Source organism: Danio aesculapii, chromosome 25 (assembly GCF_903798145.1).
Source record: "Danio aesculapii chromosome 25, fDanAes4.1, whole genome shotgun sequence".
Lineage (NCBI taxonomy): Eukaryota > Metazoa > Chordata > Actinopteri > Cypriniformes > Danionidae > Danio > Danio aesculapii.
In genome coordinates, this window is record NC_079459.1 from 23,600,809 (window position 1) to 23,614,648 (window position 13,840).

A 13,840-nucleotide genomic window follows, 5' to 3' on the forward strand; every position below is an offset into this window, starting at 1 on the left:
CAAAACAAAATTGGCATTTTTCCAGGGTGCCCGAGCAAATGCACATGCACACTAGTAAGGTACGAGATCACGACACCAAGCTCATTTATGGCCGATCTACGCATTATCATCCTCTGAATATTGATCGTCAGATAGTGCTGGTCTTCTGAAGTAATTCACTAGTTGGTCTTGATGGTGAGTCTCCTCCAGAAATGACAGCAACTCTTTGTTTACAAGTTTGTGTGCGTTGTATAAGTAGTTGCTGTCATGTGATGTGCGTTTGATAGGACGGACTGTACTTGTTTCATACAAAACCAAAAAACTTTTGTTTTCAAGTGTAGTTGGTTCCTTGAAAAGATTTCAAGCTATATGTGGATATATTTCTTATGTTTGTGAAGCAAGTATTCGCTGAGATTCCAGTTCATTTGCTGACCACAAAAAACTTGTAAAAGCATACGTCTGGTCCGAACTTCTCCACCAGGGAAACGTCAGTCTATAGCACAGGTGTCAAATCCAGTGCCTGGAGGGCCACAGCTCTGTTTGAAACCTATAGACGAATTACCTATAGAGCGCTAGCATTTACAGCGAGGGAATGACATCCGATGCGGTACAGAGTTTGTTGTTGTATTAGAGATAAGTTATATTGATTATATATATATATATATATGCATATTATATATATTATATACACTATTACATAATGCTTTTAGCGTATTATAACAGCTTGTCATCCAGTGATAAGCACAGTGATTCGGCAAAAGTAACGTTAAAGTGAGCGGCGTTCATCTGACAGGTCCATTTGCGATAGCACCCTCCCAATGGATATTGGATAAGACAAAATGGCCAAGCATCCAGCCGGAAATATACAACTATCTCATTGAAACTCCAAGTGATTTTACAAGAGAGAATTTAAAGGCCTACAAGTCTTTAGATGCCAACAATTTTGTTCTGTGTGGTCATGTGCAAGAAATAATGTTCCATGATTACCAGTTTCAAAACTTTGTAGTGCTAAAAACTGAGTTTCTGCCTAGCCAAAGACAAGGAAAGAAGACGGAGCTATACAAGGCCTGGGTAATCATCAACAAGCAAAACAACTGCATTCTGACAGTGAACTGCACCTGTACGGCAGAGTATGTGAATTTACATTTTTACATTTCATTCCAAGCATTCAGTGTCCGCAGTTTAATTCACCATATTTAACTGTTTTTGGTGAAATCATTGCTGCAATCAAAAACGATTAATGAGTATGATTCAGCATAGCGTGAACTTACCTGATATGAAATGAGAACTGCTCCATTCAGCTCTTATGATGGCTGTTGGCCAAAGATGCCTGCGGTTGTAGTGTACCGTAAAATGTAAGTTTTATATTTTCAGACTCGAATTTGGCATCCTACCGCACAACACGACATGTTTACTATTACAACTGGTCTTTTTTTGCAACCGGTATTGCGGTTGAAGCTGTGTAACATCATGTGTGACGTAGGTTGATAATTCCCCTATAGGTAAGTGTGTTGAAACAGAGTTGGAACTAAACTGCAGAGCTGTGGCCCTCCAGGAACTGAGTTTGTCACCTGTGGTCTATATCGATCAATGGTCTCCAACACTAGTAGGTGGGGCTTCATTTGCCATAATGACTGCTGCACTTTTCCCTATTCAAAACTATACGAGTGACATGTCTTGTGTATTCTATAGTCTGTTATCTTACTCAAGCGTTAGTTACCATGGTAACCGAACCTATCATATTTGTGGGGTGCTGTAAGCACTGTGAATTGTAATATTGATCCTCCATTGATCATGGATTTTTCGAGTTTTGATAGCTGTGTGTACACATTTAATTCAGTCAATCTACTGTTTTTCCTGTCTCAGTAAGTCAAGTTGGTTGAACCTCACTGAAACAGACCATTGCTGTAGAAATCATCCACCATAAATAATTTCTGCAATCTGCTCACATTTTAGGTTGAGCCTTTCCCCGGTTTGATGCGAGCTTTGAACCTTGTGGTTCCATTAACATTGACACCCCATTAAAAGTTAGTTCATTACCCTTTGTTTCCAAATCTGATGCTCAGTTTGATCTTCACCAGATCTTCTTGACTTTGTCTATTTGCCTACACACATTGAGCTCTATTTTGACAATCCATGTGCAAAGTGCAAATCGCAGGGTGCAAACACATTAAGGGTGTGTCAGAATCCACTTTTGCTAATTTAAGGACGGAAAAATCCGCTTTGCGCCATGGCGCATGGTCTAAAAGGGTTGAGCTTATTTTCTTAATGAGTTACAGGTGTGTTTTGAGAATAAACCAATCAGAGTCTCATCTCCCATTCCCTTTAAGAGTCAGTTGCGTCGCGCCGTAGCGCATTTGCTATTTACATGGCGGACTTTGTAAGTGGAAAAACTGAACCCTTCACTGAGAGAAAACAGTTAAACAGAGCCTCTACAGCTTGAGAATTAGAGATGAGCCTCGCTTTCACTCTCGTGGATAGGGTAACCTTGTAGCACAGACATCCATTAGCCTATAAATAATTAATTTCGTTTGTTAAGTGCAAAGATTTGTTTCAAAACTATTTCTAAAGCAAACGAAACAAAACGTCAAAACGACTCTTGCGCCAAGCTGAAACTAGCAAACAACAATTGCATCGCGCCTTGCTCTACATTGCGCCGGGAGTTTGATAGGGCCCATTGTGTCACTGTCATGGAATTGGCTGATTAGATATTGGTTAACAAGCAGTGAAACAGGGTTCTAGTGCAGCCTCAAAATACAGATTTATTTGATGTGGACACCAAAACGGGACATTTCATGTTTGGCCCAACAACGGGCTATATGCAATAATATATATATTTATATATATATATATATATATACATATATATACATTTTCAATTTTAGAAGTTTCTTTTTACACCATCGATGTTGTAATGCAAATAAAATATAATCAGTTAAAGCAGTGCTCTCAAACTGGATTCCTGAGGGGCCGCAGCTCTGCACAGTTTGGCTCCAACTCTAATCAAACACAGCTGATCCAACTAATCAAGGTGATCTAGACTACTAGAGAATATTAAGCAGGTGTGAGTTGGTTGTGGTTGAAGCTAAACTATGCAGAGCTGTGGCCCTCCAGAGACTCAGTTTGAGACCATTGAGTTAAATAGACATACGCAGTTGTTCAGTTGGTCAAGCTTAAAACAAGATGAAAGACCGTTTAAATGCAAGCGCCGTCAGTAGCAGCAGGCTAGCGCAGAAACTCCATTGAAAATCCTGCGGTAAAATAAATGTTCATTTTTTTAAAGGCATGGCGGGGGAAAAACAGAATTTAATTCAGTGCTTCTTGTTCGGTCTGAGACCCACTTTATATCTTATATCCATCAGGCAGTAAAGATCACACATTTTTCAAGAAATCAGATCTTAAACATGGCGATTTGGTAATGGAAAGACTGTAATAAAGTCTGCGTGCATATACCATATAAAGTAAATGACGTTTCAGAACTATGACAGGCTATTCAGTTTTCTGAATCAGTATTTGTTTTTTTTTTGGTTACAGTGTAGCTGGACAACATCTATGTAGTGAATATGCAGAGAGACCAACACTTTAGAAATGCCATTAATTATCGTCTAAAAAAATCTATTAAGCAGGTCTGTGCATGTTAATTCTCTGAGGAGTCTGTCTCCTCTGTGGATCCGTCGCTCTCCATTTCGATCCTCTTGCGCTGGTGCAGGGACTTGCGTGGCGAGGCTTTCTTGGACATTTCCTTCTGTCCCAAAGCGCTGCTGCTGCTGTTGTTGGACGTCGGGCTGATGGCGACTTGAGCTATTCTGGAACGTTCAAAGAAACACAGCGTCAAATGCAATACATCTCAGATCTCCTTTCTGGCATGTGTAAAATATAAAACGATAGACCGCAAGTTCTCTTTTAAAGTGCGCCTATTATGCTTTCTTAAGGATCCCTGTCTATAAATGTATACTTCAAATTTCTCTAATATACATCACAGTACTACCTGTCTTTCACAATGTCTTAAATGGTTTGTTCCAGGATACGTTCGCTCTAAACCCCTCCCTTTTCCGAAAGCCTACTCTGCTCTGATTGGTCAGATGGTACAGTCTGTTATGATTGGTTAACTGCTTACAGCGCATGTTGAATACTAACAGCCATTGCAGTATGTGGATTTCAGATTCCGAGACTTCGTCAGCTCTTGTAAGCCCTGATATAAACAGTAACAATGACGATAACTGAGGCTGCATTTACACTAGTGTGTTTTTATTTTTAAAATGGCATTTGCTCCACATATAGACTGCCGTTATTACTGAATTTCAGAAGAACGATCTCCATCATCCACACTAGACAGCCTAAAAATGATACCTGACTATTCAAGCTAACTGGGCATGCGCATATTTTGCCAGTGGCCCAGAGCGATGGTGGATATCCACGCCTACATTTTCGAAAGTTTGTGTTTAAGTCTGTCTAGACCAGTGTTTCCATACTAAAACAGGGTCTTTAGAATTTTCACGGGTCAAAGAACCCAGAATAGTGTGGATGCCAGACAAAACCATAACAAAGCCAATACATTTAAAGACTGCACTATTATAAACGACACCTCAATCGCATGGCAATTCGCAACTATTTTTTTTCCTATTATCAAAACAGTAGCTAATTGATCTAAATTTCGCATGTTCGTATGTTTGGATATGCTTACACACAAGTGGTGTTATGTTTTGGGGTGGAGTTAGAGTATATTTTGCCAGCATATTGGTGGATAGCCACACCCCCATTTTCAAAAGTTTGTTTTGAAGTCCATCTAGGTTGTTGCTAGATCAGATACAGTTGCGACCGGAAGTTAACAAGAATTATTTATATCATTTATTAAATTTCCCATTTATTGTATTTTATTATGTCTATCCCCACCCCAAGCCTAAACCCAACCGTCACAGTAACGTAAAAACAGTAGTTGTACCGAGTATTATTTATGCTATTAATTAAATTACCCAATAAATTGTATTTTTAAGGCCCCAACCCTAAACCCAACCGTCACAGTACTGTAAAAAATTTCATTATTGTTATACAGTGTCATAAAAAATGCTGCTATAATGATGTGCATATCGTACTTCAGGTCGGCCGTGTATCCGATCTAGACTTTATCGTCCATCTAGGCTGAAAAATACTAAAACGGGGTCTTTTGCGTTTTGCGTGGATGCCAGACGTAACCATAACAAAACCAATTTGTTTTAAAACAAAATTGGACTATTGTAAATGGCACCTCAGTCGCATGGCAATCCGCAACTATTTTTGTCCTATTAGCAAAACAGTAGCTAATTGATATAAATTCTGAATGTTCATAGGTTTGGATAAACTTATGCTTACACACAAGTGATGTTATGTTTTGGGGTGGAGTTAGAGTATATTTTGCCAGCATATTGGTGGATAGCCATGCCTCTATTTTTGAAAGTTTTTGCTTAAGTCCGTCTAGACCAGTGTTTCCATACTAAAATGGGGTCTTTCGCGTTTTCACGGATCGAAGAACCCAGAGTAGTGTGGGTTTCAAAACCAATACGCAAAATTGCACTATTGTAAATGGCACCTCAAGCTCATGGCAATTAGCAACTGTTTTCTCCCCAAGTAGCAAACAGTAGCTAATTAATATAATTTTCGCATGGTCGTATGTTTGGACACGCTTACGCTTAAGTGATATTATGTTTTGGGGTGGAGTTAGGGGTGGGCTTTTACATATTGCAAATTAGTAGGTTATTCGCATTAATTTTAATGATCGAATTTTTATGTCTTTGTACTTTCTGCTCGGATATCAGTGACGTTATGTTTAGGGTCGGGGTAATAGGCGGGCCACCATTCTTCGTAACTAGTTTTTGGCAATTTTATAATTTCTATAAATTTGTACAATCTCTATTATTTAAATCGAAACTGCTTTCAACATATTAGCAACAAAAACAATACTCTTTGACACAGTTTGCTTATAGCCAATAAAAACCATAATCTGCCGTTACTCACAAACATTCGTGGGCTCGTGAAGCAAGGCTGAAATTACTAGCAACTCATTTCTGGGGTTCAGAATTGGTTTGTTTGTTTTATAGACAAATTTTGGTTCATTACATTTACAAAACAGCTACATTTCACTCTAAATGAAACGTAGAAGGTAAAAAAGGGCATTTTAATAATGGACGGTTTAGAGTTAACCAGCAAGTGACTGTAATATACTCTTTGAAGCTAGTCCGTCTCTCTCACAGTCTCTCCAGCTCCTGGTCCATTTCTGGGTCAATCAGCAGGTCCGGTTTATTGGGAAGAGCACCTGATGACAGAAGCATTCATTTTAGACTTCTAACCAACACACCTTACATGCATTCAAATGGAATTTTAAACTTAACAAAGGTATTTATATTAATGCTCACCGATGTCTTGGTTTATTCCCTCATGTTTGGCCAAGGCCATCAGAAAGCCGTAGAAAGACACTCGCTGGGTATTGTCTAATATCTCCTTAATGGCAACAGTTGAGGGATATCTAGGGAAAATTTGATCAATAACATTGGTAACCCTTTACCAGGAGGTGTTCATAGTACTGTCATGACACCTTTATAAGCATGACACTAGTTTTACAATCTTTATTATCATTACCTTTTTTTAGTTTTATGCATGCTTATGAGAATTGTCGTTAAGTGTCACTCATTCAGTTATGTCATTTCAAATGCACCAATGACGTTGTTTGAGTCTTAGTTATGATAACATAAACAAATACAACATGAGCTCTCAGTGTCTTTGTCGATGGTAAGCCAATCGCTTATAAATGATAAGTGATGATACAGTTAATCACAGTCAAATGCAATATGATTATTGATGTTGACAATATACAATTGATTATATTTCTCTAAAACAGTTCTCTTTCTTGTAAGGGTGTGTGTTTACTACAGGCAGTACTACTACATATTATTAAAATATATTAAAGTCAGCAGAGCAGCATGCAAGCGTTCCATTGCCTGTAGTAAACGTGCACCCAAAAATGACTGGAAGATTTAGGTGAACAAAGTTGTTTTTAGGTGTAGAAAACTGTTCTTGGAGCTTCGTATGATTATAGTTGAACCACTGAAGACACTTGGAACGTTTTGACAATGTTTGTGGTTTCTTTCTAAACTTTGAACGACTGTTGCTGTCTATGGAGGATGAAGGAGCTCTCGGATTTCATCTAAAACATTTTCATTTGTGGTCTGAAGATGAATGCAAGTCTCAGTGGAACAGACCGATATAAGGGTAAGTGATTAAAAACTATTTTTATATATTTTTTGGGTGAACTAACCCTTTAATGAGTTATATGACTAAATAGTGGTCATAAACTGCAATTAAGATTGTTGTTTTTTTTTTATTTAAATGAATCAGTATTCTCTCACAACATCACAAATAGATTAGATTACATTATTCATTCATTCATTTTCTTTTCAGCTTAGTCCCTTTGTTAATCTAGGGTCGCCACAGCAGAATGAACCCCCAACATATCCAACATATGTTTTACGCAGTGCTTCCAGCTGCAACCCATCACTAGGAAACATCCATACACACTTATTTACACACACACACTATGGACAATTTAGCTTACCCAATTCACCTATACCACATGTTTTTGGAGCACCCAGAGGAAACCCACACGAAGACGGGGAGACCATGCAAACTCCACACAGAAATGCCTACTGATCCAGCCGACCTTCTTGCTGTGGGACGATTGTGCTACTCATTGTGCCACCGTGATTCCCTAGATTGCATTATATTAAGTGATAAAATACTAAATAAGCCTATTTTTTATCATCTTACTTGTGTTTGAACCTTTCACAAAGTCCCTCTATACATTCGCAAAAGATGGTTGCATCTACACCCTCCTGAACGTCTGGTTCGTCATTGGCTGAGCTGGATAACTGCTCCACTGAGGTGGAAGTCGGCACGATGACCGTGTTCGGGTTTTTGCCTGACAGCAGGTCCTGGTAAATGGCAGAGATGCTCTCCACAAACTCTGAAAACGCATGAGGATTAGATCATTCTGGAGGAAGGCGGAGCCTTGAGTAACCGAAAAAACATGGTGAGGTTGTCACTTGTGTTACTCCCAAGGTCAGAATGGCATTTGTGTAAGCAAGACCTTTAAATATCTCAGCTTTCAACATTATATTTAATGTTCATTTTAAATTAATGTATTACTTATTTATTTATTTATTTATTTTTAAGCAGTTTTTATTTTATTTTTAAGTATTTAACTTGAATACACTTAAACTGTCTTACATTTCTGTTGTAAAGGAGGTTCTGTCACTGAAAGACATTTTAAGAACATTTAAATGTATTTCAATGTTAATAACAAGCAAAGTATATTACGTTATTATATTCTATTATTATTTATTATCGTTATTATATATCAGGATGTATAAGAAACAATATATATTCAGTTGAAGTCAGAATTATTAACCCTGTTGTTTCTTTTTTTCCCCAATTTCTGTTTAATAGAGAGAAGATTTTTTTCAGCACATTTCTAAACATAACAGTTTTAATAACACATTTTTAATAACTGATTTATTTTGTCTTTGCCATGATGACAGTAAATACTATTTGACTACATATTTGTCAAGACACTTCTATACAGCTTAAAGTGACATTTAAAGGCTTAACTAGGTTAATTAGGTTAACTATAGTCAGGTTAGGGTAATAAGGCAAGTTATTGTATAACGATGGTTGGTTCTGTAGACAATCGAAAAAAATTTGCTTAAAGGGGCTAATAATTTAGACCTTAAAATGGATTTTAAAAAATTAAAAACTGCTTTTATTCTAGCCAAATTAAAACAAATAAGACTTTCCTCTAGAAGAAAAAATATTATCAGACATACTGTGAAAATTTCCTTGCTCTGTTAAACATCATTTGGGAAAGATTTTAAAAAGAAAAAAAAATTCTAATAATTCTGACTTCAACTGTATATATAAGTGGTTACAATCTATTTTTTAAAAAGTTTAATAACTTTTTGATAATTAATTTGAATTACCTGACAAAAATCAAAGTACAGCTTTATTATATTATTTTATATTATTAAATATATTATGTAATATACAATTGTATTATTTTACATTGTATTGTATTCATTTATTAGCTTCTTCCCACCATTTCTTTTTACTTTCTAATCATTTTAAGTAAATATTCCATTTAATTTTATTAAGTGGTGTCAAAGTAAAATGTAACATTACAGTGTATTGTTATATTATATTATATTATATTATATTATATTATATTATATTATATTATATTATATAGTTTAGAATAATTATATACAGTACATAAATAGTATAGTTAAATATAATTAGAGTTCATTCATTCATTTTCTTTTCGGCTTTGTCCCTTTATTAATCAGGGGTTGCCACAGCGGAATGAACTGCCAACTTATCCAGCATATGTTTTACGCAGCGGATGCCATTGCAGCCGCAACCCAACACTGGGAAACACTCATATACACTAGCCAATTTAGCTTATTCAGTTCACCTATAGCGCATGTCTTTGGACTGTGGGTAAAACCAGAGCACCCGGAGGAAACCCAGGCGAACATGGGAGGAACATGCATCTCCACACAGAAATGCCAACTGACCCTGCCAGGGATTGAACCAGCGGCCTTCTTGCTGTGAGGCGAACGTGCTACCCACTGAGCCACCGTGATGCCCATAATTACAGTTAAATTATAACAAATGGTATAGTTTATTACCTTCATAAAAGAACTGGATTTGGAATGAATAAATAAAATCTGAGAATGACATTAGACAGTCAGCGGCATCGTCAATCAGGACAATCCTACGATATAAAGAAAATATAGAAGTTAATCAATTAAATATAATACACTATTTCATTTAAGTTAATCGATTACATTTTAAAGTGAAATATTGGAAAAAAATAAAATCATCAAACAGAAAATACAAAACTACCTGGCAGTGTTTTGTACCATCTCAGTAGGAAAGTCAGGACACAACAGCTGTAAAAGTGAGCTGTATTCTGACATTGCCAACAGATCTGCAATAAAAAAAACTGCTGTATTTATCGACTATAAATGCACTGATGCAAGCAACTACACTAATCATTTATGGAATATCTTTATAATAAAGAAAAATGGCACATTTGCCAATCCTCACCTCCATTCTTTCCTATCTGTCTGAAGCATTTCCAGAAGATGTGGATGAAGGACTCTCTGTTATGAGGTGTTGCCTTGATGTAACTGAATTCTCTGAAGAGCACATGATTCCCATTCTTCACACTGGTAAAACTGCAAATGATAAAATATTTTAATATCATTAGTATCATGAAAATTGGCGGTTCATTCCGCTGTGGTGACCCATGATAAATAAGGGAGTAAGCCGAAAATAAAATAAATGAATGAATAGCATCATGGATGAAAGTGTCAGAGGACAAAATAATGAATCCATCATATACTTTTACCATGACTTAAAGAAGACAATCCAATAATCGCTAAAATGTTATTCAATAAGTATTTGTCAGTTAAATGTGAAAACAATCTTGTCAGGCATACTTAAACTGAAAGAAAAAGGTCAGATTGACTTAATCTTTCAGCTTTTTTATGTTGATCTAACCTGAATTAACTTTTTGTTTAGAGTAAAATTATTTGAGATTTGATCAAAAAAGTTAGCGCATTTATGACCATTTATGTCAAGTCACACAGATATATTTTGGCAATATCTGAAAATACAATGTATGGGTCAAACATATTGATCTTTTTATTATTTATCAAGCGTCTTCCATAAATATTTTTTGTAAACTTCCTAGCATAAATATATCAAAACACATTTTTGATTAGTACTTAGCATTAATTTTTAATTAATTCATTAATTAATATATATATATTTTGCCCTCAGATTCCAGATTGTCATATACCTGTATCCTGGTCATATAGTAATCTATCCTAACAAATCATACAACAATGGGATATTACATATTCAGCTTTCAGATAATGCGTAAATCTCAATTCCTAAAAATGTACATGTACGACTGGTTTATAAAATAATACAAATATTCCCGATTTATGACATTTCCCCATATATATTATTTAATCACTCCATATGTCTAAAAAAACAACAACAACAAATGATGCTGCATTTATGAAGCTTGCATCACACAGGTGAGTGGGCTTGACAAACCACCTGAAGAAACAACTCTCCTCTCTATAAAAAAAACCCTCACTGAAGGACTTAATTCTCAAAGCACTAACAGTTTCTTTGCATATTTAGCACTTCTTGTGTGTATTGCCTCTTCTTGTTGAATCGCTGAATGCCTCCTCTAGTAATAATAGTGTCTGCTAAATGATTAAATGTAATATAAATGAAACAACTTACTATTCCGCAAAATATCGGACCACACCAAATTGAGTGTATTCCTCCTTATGTTCAAGCAGCTGTGTGACGGCATCGTTCAGATAGAAGAGGACATTCGTTTCAGCTGCAAAATAAAACGGAAAGACAATGACATGACGCTAGTGTTTTAATACCTGAAATGCAACTGTCCATCATTCTGTAAGCAGGCATTTTAGAGAATCCATGAATCATCAAAACAGCGACTTACGCCGTAATAATAAACATAACCTACCTAAATATTCGTCAACAGTGAGGTTGAATCTCTCCGTATTCATTTTCATGTTGTTTTATGGCTTTAAATGATTCGTCTGCTCGTGGATACAGATGCTGTGCATGACTCTGTTGGTAACCCGGTCAGAATGAAGCTGCTTTAGTGCTCAGTTTGCCCACTCTGCTATGACGACACTCCTGAGCCACGTTAAAAGGCAGGTATTGTTGTTACATCAGTTCCATTTGAATATATATTTATTCTTCTGTTTTAAAAATACAAGCTCACTCGATGTCGATATTAGCGTATTTTTATTCTAAGTGTGTGGACTTACCTCAAGGTCTTGGCTTAAATTGATACAGGGAAATAAAGCAACCAATGGACGACGCGGATTCGCAGCACATGACACAACACGGAAGTGAGCTCTGGGTGGAGGCTCGTCATCGTTTTTGAAAAATGCTGGCCTGTGTTTCGTCAGTTTTTTTGTTGATGCAGCCGCGGCTATGGAAACACGCGCATGCGCAGCGCAGATGTTTTACTGCGCCCATATGGCTGTCCTTTTAAACCTTTTAAACCCTAATCCGCGAGTAATTATTATTTTTGTGCTGACACGGTTCGTGTACATATCAATTTCAATCGCAAAAATGTGAGTATCTATATTAGTATCTTAACAGACTTGCAGTAGACTAGAAACAGTGAAAAACTTGAATTTATAAAATATGTGGATTTAATATAGACATTATTCATTTATATGCCAAACATCTGTGACTTTAATATCTGCCAATATTATTCTGATGAATTGTTAATATTATTAAATTGTTTTTGTATTAAATATGTGTGTGTGTATATATGTGTGAACATACTAAAACACACACACACACACACACACACACACACACACACATATATATACATATACATATATGTATATGTATATGTATGTATGTACATATATATATATATATATATATATATATATATATATATATATATATATATATATATATATATATATATATATATATACAGTGGGTATAGAAAAGAATCACCCCCCTTTAAAATAATTACATTTTGTTGCATTGTAGCCTGAAATGAAGACAGACACAGTTTTGTTTTATCTAGGTGTAATTATTCAGTACAACGTATAACATCTATGTAAAAGATATAACACCAACATGTCTGAAAACAATTAACAAGCATAAAAACAGAATCACTCAGTTGTAAAAAGGATCACCCCCCTCCTAAAAATTACTGGTAAACTCAATCAAGTGTAGCTAATCACCTTCTTAACGACACACAATGCCATTCCACTTTCATTGGTGGTCAATTTGATTAGCTCAGCATGAAAATAGATTTATTGTAGCATTTCAACCTTAGGTAGTGCAACTGAAGCAAACCATCAACTATGGGTGGCAAGGCATTGTCAAAAGATCTCAGGGATAAAATAGTGGCCTGGCCAAGGGAAAGGGAAAGTCAAGGGATGGATACAAAAAAATTAAAATGCTTTATCAATGCCTAGAAGCACAGTGTAGTCCATTTTAAAAAGTGGCTGGTATTTGGTACAACACAGACCCTTCCTGGATCAGGACGTCGCTCCAAACTGGATGAAAGAGCCAGGAGAAAACTGGCCAGAGAGGCAACCAAGAGGCCTACAACAACTCTGAAGCAGTTGCAGGAATTTATGTCAAAGAGTGGTCATTGTGTGCATGTGACAACATCAAAAATTCTCCACAAATGTGGCTTGTATGGGAGGGTTGCACGAAAAAAGCCTCTTCTCAAGAAAAACAACAAAGTCATGACTGAGCTTTGCCAAAACGCACCTAGAAGATTCCGAGGCCACATGGAAAAAAGTGTTATATGGTCAGATGAGACTAAATTTGAATTATTTGGCCTCAACACCAAACGATATGTCTGGCGGAAATCCAATACAGCTCACCATCCAAATAACACCATTATTACCATAAAACATGGCGGTGGAAATATCTTGTTATGGGGTTGTTGCTCTGCAGCAGGAGCTGGAACACTTGTCAGGATAGAAGGAAAGATGGATGGAGCAAAATACAGACAAATTCTTAAGGAAAATCTGCTGCCCTCTGCCAGAAAGTTATCATTGGGACGAAGGTTTACCTTCCAACATGACAACGACCCGAAGCACACAGCAAAACTGACCACACAGTGGTTAAAGGAGAAAAAGGTGAATGTCCTGGCATGGCCAAGTCAGAGTCCAGACTTAAACCCCATTGAATATCTGTGGAATGACTTGAAGATTGCAGTCCACAAATGGAC

At 36.5% G+C, this 13,840-nt stretch overlaps 1 protein-coding gene across 2 annotated transcripts; it reads right to left on the reverse strand.

Annotated features, from left to right (window-relative positions):
• Positions 1 to 3,297: 3,297 nt before the first annotated feature.
• Positions 3,298 to 11,765, reverse strand: cstpp1 (centriolar satellite-associated tubulin polyglutamylase complex regulator 1). 2 transcript variants are annotated; one of them, XM_056451853.1, is made up of 9 exons: positions 11,579 to 11,765; positions 11,329 to 11,431; positions 10,114 to 10,244; positions 9,910 to 9,994; positions 9,693 to 9,778; positions 7,777 to 7,972; positions 6,369 to 6,478; positions 6,205 to 6,268; positions 3,298 to 3,785 (listed from the first exon to the last, which is right to left on the reverse strand). In XM_056451853.1, the coding sequence occupies exons 1-9, from the start codon at positions 11,625 to 11,627 to the stop codon at positions 3,617 to 3,619; spliced, it is 993 nt and encodes a 330-aa protein (XP_056307828.1). In that variant the 5' UTR covers positions 11,628 to 11,765; the 3' UTR covers positions 3,298 to 3,616. The 2 variants fall into 2 exon arrangements, with proteins under 2 accessions (XP_056307828.1, XP_056307829.1); XM_056451854.1 differs by having other exon boundaries at positions 3,696 to 3,785; positions 6,178 to 6,268.
• Positions 11,766 to 13,840: the final 2,075 nt, after the last annotated feature.

Coding starts and splice junctions, on each gene's coding strand:
- cstpp1 (XM_056451853.1), bottom strand. CDS start 11,627: ATGAAAATGAATACGGAGAGATTCAACCTCACTGTTGACGAATATTTA. Junction 9,779..9,909: donor ATGGTACAAAACACTGCCAG/GTAGTTTTGTAT, acceptor TTTATATCGTAG/GATTGTCCTGATTGACGATG. Junction 7,973..9,692: donor AATCCAGTTCTTTTATGAAG/GTAATAAACTAT, acceptor ATGCGTTTTCAG/AGTTTGTGGAGAGCATCTCT.